Below are 15,450 nucleotides of genomic sequence, written 5' to 3'. Positions count from 1 at the left end.
CGAATTGGTCTGGACTTTATTCGCTATCAGAGTGGCATGTTTAGAGAAGATAAGGAGGTTATCAAACACAACACCAATAATTTTGGGGTGTTGAGCAGTAGGTATTGTTCTTCCGTCTACTTGTATATTTGAGGTAAGGGAGTCAACCTCCTTGGTCCAAGATGTTAAGTCTCACAGTTGTTGTTGCAGCAACGCAAATATGTTTGTTCGTGTATTATTTCAATTATCTGGTTCTGATTCCTCTGCATCAACAATCAAAAATTCTGCAACCTGGACTGGCTGCGTCCATAAAAGAGTCAGCACGGTGCTCTTGAAACAATTTTAAATGGAAGGTGCTTACACCTCGGAAGTTTTTGCAGATTCTGAAACTACAATGTTTATAGATGAGAAAAATCAAAAAGAAAACAAAAAATCGCCGGAGCGCTTTTTAAATAAATCGCGATTTAAGCTGACTTTTTTAGGGGTTGTTTAGGTTTTCACGATTTTGCTTAGAAACCGCAAGTCCTATTAAAATAACACTAAAGAAAATGTTGTAGCTATGAAAATTCTCTACTAGATTGACCTTTATGGTATTTACTTAGGTTTTACCGTTTTTGAGATATAGAAGTTCAAATTGGGACAATTCAAATTCAATTCTGTATCGCCCCCTTATAAAACAATGACATGACTGCAAATTCCCAACTTAAACTTATATATCTAAAAAAATGTTACAACTTAGGATAAGTTACTTAAGCCAGTCTTGTAGAGAATTTTCACAGCTTTAAGGTTTTCTCAGGTCCCAAATCGATAAGACTTACCGTATTCAAGCAAAATCGCAAAACCCTAACAAAAAAACCTAAAAATGTAAACTGAGCTTCTTTATCTCAAAAAATGGTACACGCTGGAAACAAATAATAAACGTCACTCCTCTAGAGAATTTTCACAGCTACAATATTTTCTTTAGCTCCATTTCGATTGTACTTGCGGTTTCCAAGCAAAATCGTGAAAACCTAAAAAAACACCTAAAAATGTGAATTTTGACCGCGATTTATTTAAAAATCCCTACAGCGATTAGTTATTGTTTTTTGTATTTTTCTCATCTACGAACACTGCTGTTTCAGAATTCACAAAAACTTTCTCTGTATAAGCGGTTTTCATCAAAAGTTAGTTAAGGCGCACCCTTCATGACATTGTTTTATAAGGGGGCGAAACAGTCAGTGCATTGTCCCAATTTGAACTTCTTTATCTCAAAAATGGTAAAAACTACGAAAATGCCATAAAGGCCGATCTTGTAGAGAATTTTCATAGCTACAACATTTTCCTTATGGGCCGATTCCGTACAGCGAGGCGAGTCGTGTCGCGTTGCCAAATGCAATTTTTCGATTCCGTATGGCAATATCGCCTGAGGTCGTCAAATTTTGTCGCCGAAATGTTCATTTTCCGGCGACAACAAATTAGCTGTCGCCGTACATTTTTACTAACGAATAAAAAAAAATAAAAATAAAAAATAAAAATAACTTGTTATCGACGATTATTTTCTATCGCTGTACATAGTGCATTTTTTACATTTTGTCACAGAGACGATAGACGACGCGACATGACTCGCCTCGCTGTACGGAATCGGCCCATTAGTCTCATTTTGATACGACTTGCCGTTTCTAAGCAAAATCGTGAAAACCTAAACAACCCCTAAAAATGTCAACTTACATCGCGATTTATTGAAAAAGCGCTCCGGCGATTTTTTTTGTTTTTTGATTTTTCTCATCTATGAACATTGTAGTTTCAGAATCCGCAAAAACTTCCAAGGTGTAAGCACCTTCCATTTAAAATTGTTTCAAGAGCACCGTGTCAGAAGACAGGTGAGTGGGGTTAGCCGGGCAGTTAAACAAATGCAGTGTGTCATGTGGTCCCAATCCACTTGCAGGGCATGTGTTGGATATCGTGGCATCAATTCAGACCCAATATGAATTAAGGCGGCAGTATCGTCCGGATCTTATCTGGGCTGAAACAACTCGTGCTTGCCTTGGCAGCTGGCGTTCTTCTGCACCGATTAATGGGGGTGGTCCCAAGTACCCAATTCACAATGTATATCTGGCAGTAGCTTGCGCGATTGCATCAGTGTGAATGATATTCAAACCTGTCTGATAGACTCGTCGATCTAGAGATTCTCGCTTATACCTATGGAACTCTCTCTCTCTAGATCATGAAGATCTCTTCTGACAGGCCTGGGTGGCGGAAGCCTTCTTCACCGCCACCGGTAAAACCTTTCTCATGAAGATGGGGCACTGGTGCATGCGGAGGCATCCTGTTGCAGTCCTCAGGGCGGCATTCTGGTAGGTTTGAATATTCTTCCACTACATAGCCAGCTACTTTGAGGACCTTGTTCCTACTTCTGATATTATCACAAATGCTGTGGCTTGCGCGCACGACTTAAACATGCCATCGAACGTTACATCCAGTATTTTGGGGTAGTTAGTGGTCGGAATCAGTACACCATTGACCAATGTGTTCAGTGGGTTAAACAGTTCCGGAGATATCATCCCGCCTTGGGAAACTCCCTGTTTCACTATACGGTTCTTCGATTTCTTATTTCAGAATTCCACAACGACTGTCATCCACACTTATAGTTTATTATCCAACGTTTAAACACTGGGGAAGTCTTCTCTATTTCCTCAACCAGCTTCGCATAGTTGACGGTATAGAAGGCCTCCGATAGGTCAAGAGTCACCATGACTGTTCGGTCGCACGGCCTATTCAGCCCCTGACTGATATGAGTGGATATGACGTGTAGTGATATTGTGGTGCTGCGATTTTTTCTCATCGTCGGAAGGAGTAGTGCCTCTAGAATCTTTGCTACTGGTGGCAGGAGGGAAATCAGCCTGTACGATTCCCATTTGCTGGCATCCTTGTACGGATGGTAAGTGCTGGGTTGTTGAGAAAAGAGATTCGAAGTCAACCAATTCTGAATTCTGCGGTAAGGAGCAATAGGGATGGAACTTGTGGTAAGTGAATGGGATAAATATCAACTGTCCAAAATCGGTTCTAATTTCGAATTTCCTGTTGCAGAGTATATGGAGAGGTTGATATCATTTCCGATCGACATATTGGAGGGAAATGTTGGGGATTATTCTGAACGAAAATTCCCCGTGAATTTTGCCTTTCCGCTGTTTCAACTTAAAAGAAAATGTGAGAAAACTCACAAGGAATTTACGTTGAGAATAACGCCCACCCATTATGTTTCTGCCGAGATTTCTGTAACTCATTTTTCCGACAAAAATGAATATTAACTCCAAATGAGTTTCTTCACTTTCTCCTTTAAATTGAAACGGCATAATTTAAATTGAAACTCACGGGGAGTTTTATATTCATAATCACTCTGTATAACGTTTGCCAGTGAGCTGTAAGTGAAGTGTAATTATCAAATGTCAATTCCATCGCTTACGTCATATAAAATCCACTGGATTTACGACGAGGATGAAATTGGCATTAGAAATCCAGTGGATTTCGTAAATCTAAACGTACTAAAATCCACAAATAAAGAATAATAAGATGATTTGTTTGTAAAATTAAAATTTTTTTAAAAATAATAAAAAATATTAAAATTTAAAATACAAAAACTTTCACCTAAAAAATCATAAAAATGTGCACTTTGTAAAATTTATTTAAAATAAATACATACATATAAATATTAATGATTACTAATTGATAGTATGTAATTCTTAAAACAAAATAATTTTTCTAGGCAAAAATTAAAAGAAAAAAAAATAAAATTAATTTAAAATAAAAAAACCATCTATAAGCACTTTCTAAACTAAACAACAAATACTATAAATTTTATAAATATTATTTAAAAATTAAAATGAGCAAAGGAAAAGGTCAACATTTCCCTAACACAAAGCAAATACTATTTTTTTTTTAACAAAAAACGACAATGGATGCTGTAGGACTCCCGCAAAACAATATTTTTTTCTTTTGTTTCCATCCCTTTCACTTCATAATTTTGTACGGATGCGAACAAATAAAATTGTTCCATTATTTCACAATTTTTCATAACGGAAATTTGAAATCTAAAGTTTCAAATCCACCTAAAACGCCTTCTTTACAAAACGCAAAAAAAAAAACAAAAAAGTATAAAACCCACATAACTTTAATTGTACTGTCTTAATTTAGTGTGCGATTTTTTTTTACTTTCTATCAATATATATAATAATATAATAAAAAATAATAAATCATAAACTTAAATTAAGCATTTTATTAACAAATTTCAAATTAAAATAAGAAATTACCTACCAAAGAGAACATTAAAAGTCGAAATCCATAGTAAAGACGACAACAAAATTGCACTCAAAAAAAGGTTTGCATTCTCAAAAAAATGAAACATTTGAAATCTATGACAAACGTGTTACAAATAATAATAAAAAAAATAAAAACAACATGAAGAAAATCAATCTTAAGAATAAAGCCAACAGAAAATTGAGAAAACTAATTTTATTATTTTTGATGCAACAATAAAGGTAAGATTATGATCAAGAATGCGTAGCAATCATAATGGACATCTATTGCTCTATATTCCAGAACCTGCAGGGATCTGCAAATGGGTTCAAACTTTGCACGTCGTAATATTTGCGCCAGACATAGAACAGCTTCGAATATGGAATAAATGGGTCCACTCTTTTAGGTACCTCCCACACAAAATTTCAAAATTTTTTGCACAAGTGCAATTTAGGATTTTTTTTTTTGCAGCAGGTGTGCTCACGGCGAATTTCATGATGATACAATTTTTTCTGGGGCAAGTCCATACTTCCTGAGATAAATAAATGTAATATTACACACAACAAGTGGTCTGTTCCTTTACTTTTAAAAATGGTAACAGTGGCAAAAAATGGTAAAAGTGGTAAACTGCTCTCATATAAATTGTATGCTTTTTAAAGTAAAGGAACGCTTTGCTGGTTAAAAATGGTAAGAAATGGTAACCTCAGGCACGTAAAGGAGCAGAGCAAAGGGTAGCATTGGTAAGCACTCCAATAGAAATTACTTGGTCGTTTCAGTGGGTTTCAAATATGTACATTTCATATACGTTAAATAAATCCTTATAAAGTAATAGGCTGTTTATATTATAGGGGTTTGTCGGGTTAACCTTACTTATAAGGATTTGATGGCGTATATGCAATGGAATTGACATTTAAGACCCAGTGGGTTTGTTAAATCCGGTTATATATAAACGTACTATAAGTTTGTCGCTTTAACCTACTCCTAATAAAGCTCTAATGTAAACATGACGTTGTAGTACATTCACATTTACGAAACCGAGTGGGTTTGAACTGTCAATTCCTTTGTGTATACGGCAAATAAAATCTCATCTGAAATCCATTGGATTTCATTTGACATTTAAGCAATGGAACTGATAGTTGAAATCGTGTGGATTTCGTAAATGTAAACCAAGCATAAACCAGCTATAACAAAAAGTAAACAATAAAATAATCTATTCATGTGGTCCACCCTTGTTGGCACATTGTTATCGATAATACACGATAATGTCGTAGCCGGTCTTTTTCGATCTATATATCCTTCTGCCCACCCATTTTCGATCTATAGATCCATGTTCATTTGTTATTGTTTTGGGAGTTTAATTTCACAAGTTTATTTTGGTGGAAAATGTAATTAATAATTATTAAATAAAAAAATAAAAATGTCCACAACAAGCGATGGGATATTTTCATTACGGCTGGTTATAGCCGACTTTTATATGGAAAAACCAGTTCCCGGTCTAGATCCTGTTTATTCGGAGTTTCGCGGCAAAGAAATTAAAAAGGTTTGTGATGAATGGGTTCAAGATGGGTCAAGATGTAAACATTGACGATATAATAGCAGTGACAACGGAACAAATTTCCTTTAGAGGCACCTGGAGGAAAAAAATCGGCATTTTCCCCACACACAGCCCCTCTGATTCCAACGATGTATAATTTTTGTCCCGGAAATGTATACTTCCCGAGATATAGGCCTTGAAAGTTCCGGAAAATACCTATGTTAGACTTAAGTTAAACATATTTACTAAACCCGTATCGTATAAAAATTTTATTATTAGTCCCAATTTACATTAGGCGAGTTTACTTGCGGCAATTGTCAGTTTGTGGGTGAGAGAGGGTGTTGAGAGGAAAAGGGTTACCATATACCTCACCTCTCTCTCCATCAAACTGACAATTGCCGCAAGTAAACTCGCCTAATGTAAATTGGGACTTACTAGTAAGTCTCGTCTCCCCCAACACAAGAATACAATTATAATTGGGAAGTCCACACTTCCCGAGAAATAGGTCAATGAATTTTTTTTTTCAATTTTTTCCTGGACAACCACTGGACCCTAAAAATCTAATGCTCATACGAACTGGTCGCTCAGCAATAATAATGGATTTTCAAAAGTTCATTTGCACTCATCGCTTAGATTTCGACAAGCTACAAATGTCGCTGAAATTTGCCTCATATCTACCACAATCGGAAAATATATTGACATGTTTCTCAAATGATAGCGTACACATTTGGTCGGGTGTTTCATTGGAAGTCATACGAGTTATATACCCAATACGTTTAAGAGATAAAAAACTTCAAACGGATGAAGAAATACCAGAACTTTCTCTAGACCCCGAAAGAATTAATGATGACAAAGTGACAATCATAAATATGTGCAATGGTTTAATAGCTGCCTATGCCTATCGAATGGATGGTTCCGTTTTTGCCCTATCAACATGGGACAATTATTTGTTGTTTCTTAGTCCCTATACTTATGAGTTGAATTCGTTAGTGCATTGCAAGGATTTCATTTTGTTGCAAATGTCGCTGATGGCAAAACCGAATGAGCAACATTTAATAGGCATGACCACATTTACATCTTTATTTTTGTGTTAAATAAACATGTCTACAACAAGCGATGGGATATTTTCATTACGGCTGGTTATAGCCGACTTTTATATGGAAAAACCAGTTCCCGGTCTAGATCCTGTTTATTCGGAGTTTCGCGGCAAAGAAATTAAAAAGGTTTGTGATGAATGGGTTCAAGATGGGTCAAGATGTAAACATTGACGATATAATAGCAGTGACAACGGAACAATTTTCCTTTAGAGGCACCTGGAGGAAAAAAATCGGCGGAACAACTCTAGTTTAGTAAAAACTCTCCGATTTTTTTGAAATTTTTTCCAGAGGTAGATATTGTTGCGCTGATCACGGGAATGTATAATTTTCTTGGGGGACGGACCCGGTTACCCGGTTATTGGACCCGGAAATCCGGGTACAAAACCCGGGTTGGACCCGGCTCTACTGAACCGATTGCTACAAAATGGGTATCATTGGATCCAGAGAAGGTATCACAACATATAGCACCATTTTGGAAAGGTTAAAGTGGGAGCTATAATCTGACATGCATTAAGCGGGCACCCATAATGGGCCCATTTTCGACTTTTTGAGGGTTTTATGGAAAAATCCGGGTCCAAAAATCTGTTTTTGGGTTATATCACCTGACCATCTGGAAATAACCCCATCATATGATAACTTGTTGGATAGGTATTTCCATAAGCTTTTCAATGATACCCATTTTGTAGCAATCGGTTCAGTAGAGCCGGGTCCAACCCGGGTTTTGTACCCGGACTTTCGGGTCCAATAACCGGGTAACCGGGTCCGTCCCCCAAGAAAATTATACATTTCTGTGATCAGCGCAACAATATCTACCTCTGGTAAAAATTTCAAAAAAATCGGAGAGTTTTTACTAAACTAGAGTTAAGCCAAATCGGCATTTTCCCCACACACAGCCCATTCTACTCTGATGTATACGATGTATAATTTTTGTCCCGGAAATGAATACTTCCCGAGATATAGGCCTAGAAAGTTCCGGAAAATACCTATGTTAGACTTAAGTTAAACATATTTACTAAACTCGTATCGTATAAAAATTTTATTATTACTAGTAAGTCTCGTCTCCCCCAACACAGGAATACAATTATAATTGGGAAGTCCACACTTCCCGAGAAATAGGTCAATGAATTTTTTTTTTCAATTTTTTCCCTAAATCTCGGGAACAGGAACAAAATTTTCTCCTAAATTTTCAATTTTTTTCTCTAAATAGCCGGCCTTCGGCCGGGGATTTAAGACTTTCTCCTATGGACAGGCGCTAATCTCGGGAACGGGAAAAAAATTTTTCTACTAAATTTTCAATTTTTTCTGTATATAGCCGGCCTTCGGACGGCGATTTAGGACCTTCTCCTATGGACAGATGCAATCCTCGGGAACGGGAACAACATTTCCCTCTAAATTTTATATTTAAAAAAAACTATTACTGTTATTTATTTTTATTTCCCCCTTTCTAGGTTCCCATTATACGAGTATTTGGTTCAAATGCCCAGGGACAAAAGACTTGTATGCACATACATGGAGTTTTCCCATACTTTTATGTTCCTTACGATCAAAAAGATTTCGAATCGGTGAATAAGGCCATCTATCAAATAGCCATGAATTTGGATAAGGCTATAAATATTTCCCTAAGTCAGGGAAGTTCAAATGTCCAGCATGTATTCAAAGTACAATTGGTCAAGGGCATGTAAGTAGCCCCCATCTCAAGATTCAAGTTTAATTTCTTATTATTTATTTATAAACTTTTGCCCAGACCCTTTTATGGTTATCATCGTTCGGAACATCAATACCTCAAAATACATATGTTCAATCCACGATTTGTGCGCCGAGCAGCAAATCTTTTACAAAATGGGGCTATTATGAATAAAAACTTTCATCCCCACGAAGCCCATGTGCCGTATATTCTGCAATTTATGATCGATTATAATTTGTATGGAATGAGCATGATACATGTCCCCTTGGAAATTGTCAAATTTCGTCGAACAGATGCCGCCGGTAGTGTGCCAGTTAAAAATGTTACCGAGGCCCAGCTATTAGATTGTGATATTGCCAAAAAATTATCATGCTGTAGTATTGAATGTGATATTGGTTCAAATTTTATTTTAAATCGTTTTCAACTTGTTACCAAAAGTAAGAACTCGACACATTCCAATCCTGGTATTGAGTCAATATGGAATGATGAAAAGTTACGTAGAGAAAAATTGTCGGAATCCCTAAAAGATGATGAGGAGAAACTGAAAGGGGTAATATGCAGTTTTTAGAAGAAAATAATCTAAGCTTAATATTGTATTCAATTCTTAGATACCTGCCCTTGAAGTACCACCAACCCAAGAACGTCCAATTGCATATCCAACCGAAAGTGAGGTATTCTATCGTACTGCCTTAGTTAGTAAACTTATAGCTTTAGAAAATTCCATAATGGAAACAACACAATCACTGTCAGATCAAACAATCAACTGCACCCAACAATCGAATATGTCAAATATTACGTTAAACACAAGCCTGAACGTAACAAGACAACAAAAACGTACATTTAATCTAACAAAAATGTTACAAAATGCTGTTTATCCCGAAGAGTGTTCGCAGGAAAGTGAAAATTTAATTAATGCTTCCTTTGTGGAAAATCATCTATCCAGTAATAATGTTTTTCAACAAAGTCTTTCGAATAAAGAACTGCTGGATTTAACGAAAGCAGATGGTGAAAAACTATCAGAAGATGAAAGTGTATTTTTGGAAGATACCATTGTTGATGAAGATTTGGTATTGAGTTTAACACAATCACAACCACATGTACCACACAATGCAACATGTAAGTCAAGGTGTTATAGGGAATACATATAATGATATGAAATTTATTAAATTTTATATTTTTCAGTACGTGAAGAAGATATGGAACTATTGGATATCTTACAACAATTAGAAAATGATAACAACTGTGAAAAGATTGATTTGGATAGCAGTTTGGCACCGCTGTCACAAAATCAAAAGGATTGTAAGTGCATGTGAAAACAAGTAGAAAAGAAATAGTCGGCTCAGTCGAGAGCTATATACCCCATCCAACAACTGTAAAAAAAGAAAACCTGTAGTGGGATTCTCAAATTCACTTTTTTATAACCCACAAAAATATGTAAAATTTAAATGTTTTTAATTCCGGTAATTAAAGAAATTTGTCGATATGTTAGCGAACAATTTTCACATGAGCCATCAATGTCACAGAACTGGCAAAAATTTCTCATCGTATGGACTTCGTGGAAATTCACATTAGGCCCGATACAAATTACACGGTGCTCTTGAATCAAATTTAAATGGAAGGTGCGTACACCTGGGAAGTTTTGCGGATTCTGAAACTACAATTTTCATAGACGAGAAAAATCAAAAAACCAAAAAAAAAAAAAATCGCCGGAGCGCTTTTTAAATAAATCGCGATTCAAGTTGACATTTTTAGGGGTTGTTTAGGTTTTTGCGATTTTGCTTGGAAACCGCAAGTCCTATCAAAATGGGAATACAGAAAATAATGTAGCTATCAAAATTCTCTACAAAATTGACCTTAATGATATTTTCGTAGGTTTTACAACTTTTGAGATATAGAAGTTGAAATTGGGACAATTCAATTCTGTGTCGTCTCCTTATAAACAATGTCATGACTGCAATTTTCCAACTTAAACTTATATATCTACAAAAATGGTACAACCTAGGAAAAATTACATAAGCCAGTCTTGTTGAGAATTTTCACAGCTATAAGATTTTCTCAGGTCCCATGCCGATAAGACTTTCCGTATTCAAGCAAAATCGCGAAACTCTCTAACAAAAAACCTAAAAATGAAAACTGAGCTTCTTTATCTCAAAAATGGTACAGTCTGAGAACAAATCATAAACGTCAATCCTGTAGAGAATTTTCACAGCTACAACATTTTCTTTAGCTCCATTTCGATTGGACTTGCGGTTTCCAAGCAAAATCGTGAAAACCTAAAAAACACCTAAAAATGTGAATTTTGACGGCGATTTATTAAAAATCCCTACAGCGATTTTTTCTTGTTTTTGGATTTTTCTCATCTATGAACATTGCTGTTTCAGAATTCACAAAAATTTATCATGTGCAAGCGGTTTTCATTAAAAGTTAGTTAAGGCGCTACCATCATGACATTGTTTTATAAGAGGGCGATATAGTCAGTGCATTGTCCCAATTTGAACTTCAATATCTCAAAAATGGTAAAACCTACGAAAACGCCGTAAAGGTCAATTTTGTAGAGAATTTTCATAGCTACAACATTTTCTTCAGTCTCATTTTGATAGGACAAGCAAAATCGTGAATACCTAAACAACCCTTAAAAATGTCAACTTGAATCGCGATTTATTTAAAAAGCGCTCCGTCGATTTTTTTTGTTTTTTGATTTTTCTCATCTATGAACATTGTAGTTTCAGAATCCGCAAAAACTTCCCAGGTGTAAGCACCTTCCATTTAAATTTGATTCAAGAGCACCGTGATTACTATGGAAACTTTGGGGCCCCAGTGGCAAGTGTTAACATATTCCGATTGTGCTCAAACTTTGACAAACCTAACAAAACTAAACACTTTATGGGTTGCTGCGTAAAAAACCGACATCGATTTTTTAAAACCACCCTAACCCACACAGTCACTGCCACTGCAGTTCTCTGCCTTTTCGCTTGTGTGAACAAAAAATTTAAATTTCGTAAGGAAAGTACCAAGAATGTAATACATTTGCGTTTCTGTAAGGATCTAAGGGGTCGATCATCGATAACAATTATCGTTGAGTGGCGTTGCCAGTTGTCAAAATTGATCCACGTATGGCAACTCTCAACTGAAGTTGCGAATCTCAGTTGACGAAGCGGCTGTTTTTCAGCAACCACCAATTTTCAGTTGCAGTGAACATTTTCGAAGAAACAAGAAATAAAATAGAAGGAAAAATAAACATTTTGTTAACAATTATTGATTCTTGGCATCATTAATTAATTTTGTGTATCAATATGGTGAAAATAACTACAAAGCAGCAGTTCGAAATATTAATTGATAAACTGAGTGAAAATCCAAACTTAGCCCGAGGAGTTCGGGAGTTTTGGTGAAACCAAAGCCACAGCGGATGAAGCGTGGAGGTCCATTTCGGACAGTTTAAACAGCCATGAACCTCCAACACGAACACCTGAAGAGTGGCAGAGTCTGGATTCACTTTAAAGCAAAGTTGAAAAAGAAAATGCCTCAAAATAAAATAAACTTCAACGACACTGGTCCATCACAATAAGTGAATTTATCGCCTTTGGAGCGGACAGCAGCAAATCTTTTGCAAATGAATTTGGTGACAAATACAGTAGGTTCAGTTTAAGTACAAATGACGAACATCCTCCATCTATATAGCCAACTAATAAAAAAATGAATAAAAATGATTTTTATTTTGCCTTTTTTCCTCCTCTGTCAACTTCAAAACGATCCAATTTTGGCACAATTTGTCCGCTATCAAGTGGACAACTTCCTTCAATACTCTCGACAATGTAGATTGAGCCATGCAATTGTTGAAATCATTGCCATGGGACTTTTGGAAACTTCCGTCCTCCAAGAATCGCAACGCTGCGCACACTTTTAAAAGTGGGGGTATTCCTGTTGATCTGTAACTTTCTTTGAAGTCATCCTTTAACGTTTCCACAACGTAAACTACGGCATCCTTTGGCAATCCAAAATACGCCTTAAACCTGAAATAATTTACAGATTATACAGATCTTTCCACATGATCATCAGCTTACAGTGCAGATGGCAATTCCAATGGATTCGACTTGTCCCTCAAATTTCTTCTAATAGATGCAATGTCCTGTACATTTTCTTCATCATCAAAAAATAATTTCACCGAACTTATAATTTTTTTGGACAGCAAATAAAACTTGACGATCCGAAGATTCAATGGGCAGGTTATATTCCAATCTTGGGTTGTTTTCCAAATTTGCTCGAAAACTCAGCCAAAATATTAAAATATTGTCCAGAATACACAAAAGAGTTATCCAAAGCGCAATTATTTTTAAAATGTTTTTTTTTTTTTGCGAATAGAGGTCACAAGTTTGAAAAAACACTGATCGATAACATGTTTATCGACCACCCAGTTGAGTTGACATTAATGGTACAACATTTCGTCTCAGTCGCGCAGACAACTGATAACGCAACTCAAGTTTAGTGGCAATACAAGATAGACCCATAAAATTACATTAGATTAATAGCTCGTGTGAACAGGGTTCAAGTCCTACCGATATCAACAGTGTTGTTAACTTTTATTGGTACTTTTTTCACAGTTTTGCGTTTTATTTTTACCGACTTTTGTCGGTAAACAAAAAAAAGCTTACAGAATTCCACTACAGGAGTGAGTAGTAAACGAAAATTTTCCCATGATCAGCTCCGAACAGCACAGTACAGTAATAACAGTGTATCCATCTCCACACCACTTCCCATTATTTGTTCGACTTCCTTCAAAATGTCAATTTGATTGATATTTTCTAATTTATTGAAATGAACATTCCTAACATTCCTTTGACATCATTCCAGTTGCCTTATCTCCCGAACTATTGGACAAAGAGACCGCTGCTGCAGCTTTAGAAAACTCCCATTGCAATGATGATGATTTGAATAAAACCGATGATACCGAAGATAATCTGCATGATTTTTCGGTAGCCCTTGATGATCTAGATGATCTTATTTTAAAATTAACTCAAACGGTGACAGAGAACATGCAACAACAAAAAACAACTTTACCACAAAATGATGGTTCTGATGATGTACCAAAAACTCCCAGTAAAGTAACATCGAAGACTATTTCGAATACAAGAACACCGCCACGTACACCAACTACTCCACAAAGACGTCATACGCTAGGTTCTTCGCCATCTCGCTCACCAAGAACTCCCAAAAGTGGACACAAATTTAAACCATTGCCTTTGATTATTACCAATCGTTCAACGGGAAAACGTAAGTAGTGATGGGAGTACTTTATTTTTTTATTTTTTATTTTTTTTGTTTATATTTTTTTCAGAAATTATTACCAATCCTGATGCTGAAACTACCTCGAAATCATCTGTTGAGGAAAGATCAAAAAATCTGTAAGTTTATTTATTTTTAAACATAATTTTTTTATAATTTATTGTTTTTTTTTTTACAGAATATCTTTGCGTAAACGATTGGCTTTATCGGAACTACGCCGCAAAAGTATTTCTCTGGAAAGTACCGAACAAGTTAATGTAATGGAATCACCTGCAGTTTTGGATAACGCAAGGTAAGGATTTGACGTCGATTAACATAAATAAATTCGTATTTAACTAGCAAAAATACAAACCAGTCTAGCGGAGACACAAACTGTTATGTTAGCGCCTTTTTTAACAGCGCATTAGCAGAGCACTGTTAAACTTAATAGAGCCATTCCAACATAGACTAATAAAAGTATAGACAGAGAAATTTTAGTGTTCTTCTTTTTTGTAGGTGTCGCCCAAACGAAAACAATATAGTTGTGCCAAAGGAACTATATGGAACTATCTCGTTCACTTCGCAGTTCCAATGGCCCACATTTTTTCTTTGAACAAACTGCGTATACTTAACAGCACACGTTACATTTCATGACTAGATTACCCAACTCTAGAAAACAACGCAGACATCTCACTCAATTGCACAATGTTTTGGGGTAAATTGCAATATTTTGTTGAATATTTTTATATGAGGGTGTATAGTTTAAAAATTTATAGTTATTGCCATTTTAAAAATTGAGTGCATAGCTGACTAACTCAATTCCAATGGTGCACAAGAAGAGAATGCTATTTTGGGTTTTGTATGGAAAAGAGAGTTGTAGTTAACTTTTTCGTAAAGATCCGTGCATGGCTGCTAAATTCACACTCAGTAAGAGAATTTAGGTGACAAGATTTCTCAGTCTATACTTTTATTAGTCTATGATTCCAATCTTGACTAAAACATAAAAATGGGGAAAAACAGAAACAAGTATTTATAAATTTTTCAATTTTTATTTATCAAGTGAATCCCTTCTGAGATGTTTGTGGGAAGAATTTTATCAAATGACAATGAGATGTAACGGATGCCTTGTGAGGGTGTACATCAACATTTAAACTGGTTGAATAATCACGGATCACTACAAAATCAGATCTAATAAGACGTTTGAGTCAAACAAATTTGCCACTTACTTACGTACTTAGCTGGCCTTTTACAGAACATTTGTTCCATAAGCCGAACTAAGAAAAAATCTCCAATCCTCTCTGTTTGCTGCTGTATTTTCCCAATCTGGGATATGTAGCTTTGTGATATCTCGTTTCACTTGTTCGCTCCAACGAAGCTTTGGCCTTCCAGATCTGCGAGAACCTCCATGCGGCCCGTATTTATACGCCTTTTTAGCGGGTTCATCATCACTCATTTTTATAACATGGCCTAGCCATCGCAATCGTTGTATCTCGATTCGTTCAACTATATTGATGTCATTGTATAGTTGATACAGCTCGATGTTCATACGACGCCGATATTCGCCGTCAACACAGATTAGCCCGTAGATCTTTCGAAGAATTTTTCTCTCAAACACACAAAGCACT

General features: G+C 35.9%; 1 protein-coding gene across 1 annotated transcript in view; it reads left to right on the top strand.

The window, feature by feature from the left end:
* Positions 1-5,534: 5,534 nt before the first annotated feature.
* Positions 5,535-15,450, top strand: part of PolZ1 (DNA polymerase zeta catalytic subunit) — a 28,158-nt gene continuing 18,242 nt past the window's right edge. Inside the window, exons 1-9 of the mRNA XM_073988853.1 lie at positions 5,535-5,636; positions 6,845-7,008; positions 8,331-8,560; positions 8,627-9,116; positions 9,175-9,682; positions 9,749-9,865; positions 13,415-13,834; positions 13,899-13,965; positions 14,025-14,138. Of these exons, the coding sequence (XP_073844954.1) occupies positions 6,886-7,008; positions 8,331-8,560; positions 8,627-9,116; positions 9,175-9,682; positions 9,749-9,865; positions 13,415-13,834; positions 13,899-13,965; positions 14,025-14,138 (2,069 nt within the window). The 5' untranslated portion in view covers positions 5,535-5,636; positions 6,845-6,885. The remainder of the gene's footprint in view (positions 5,637-6,844; positions 7,009-8,330; positions 8,561-8,626; positions 9,117-9,174; positions 9,683-9,748; positions 9,866-13,414; positions 13,835-13,898; positions 13,966-14,024; positions 14,139-15,450) is intronic.

The sequence above is a fragment of the Musca autumnalis genome, unplaced genomic scaffold (genome assembly GCF_047663935.1).
Source record: "Musca autumnalis isolate F117 unplaced genomic scaffold, ASM4766393v1 scaffold_5, whole genome shotgun sequence".
Taxonomy (NCBI): domain Eukaryota; kingdom Metazoa; phylum Arthropoda; class Insecta; order Diptera; family Muscidae; genus Musca; species Musca autumnalis.
The sequence above is the reverse complement of the archived record's forward strand: the minus strand, read 5'-3'. Positions and strand labels throughout refer to the sequence as shown.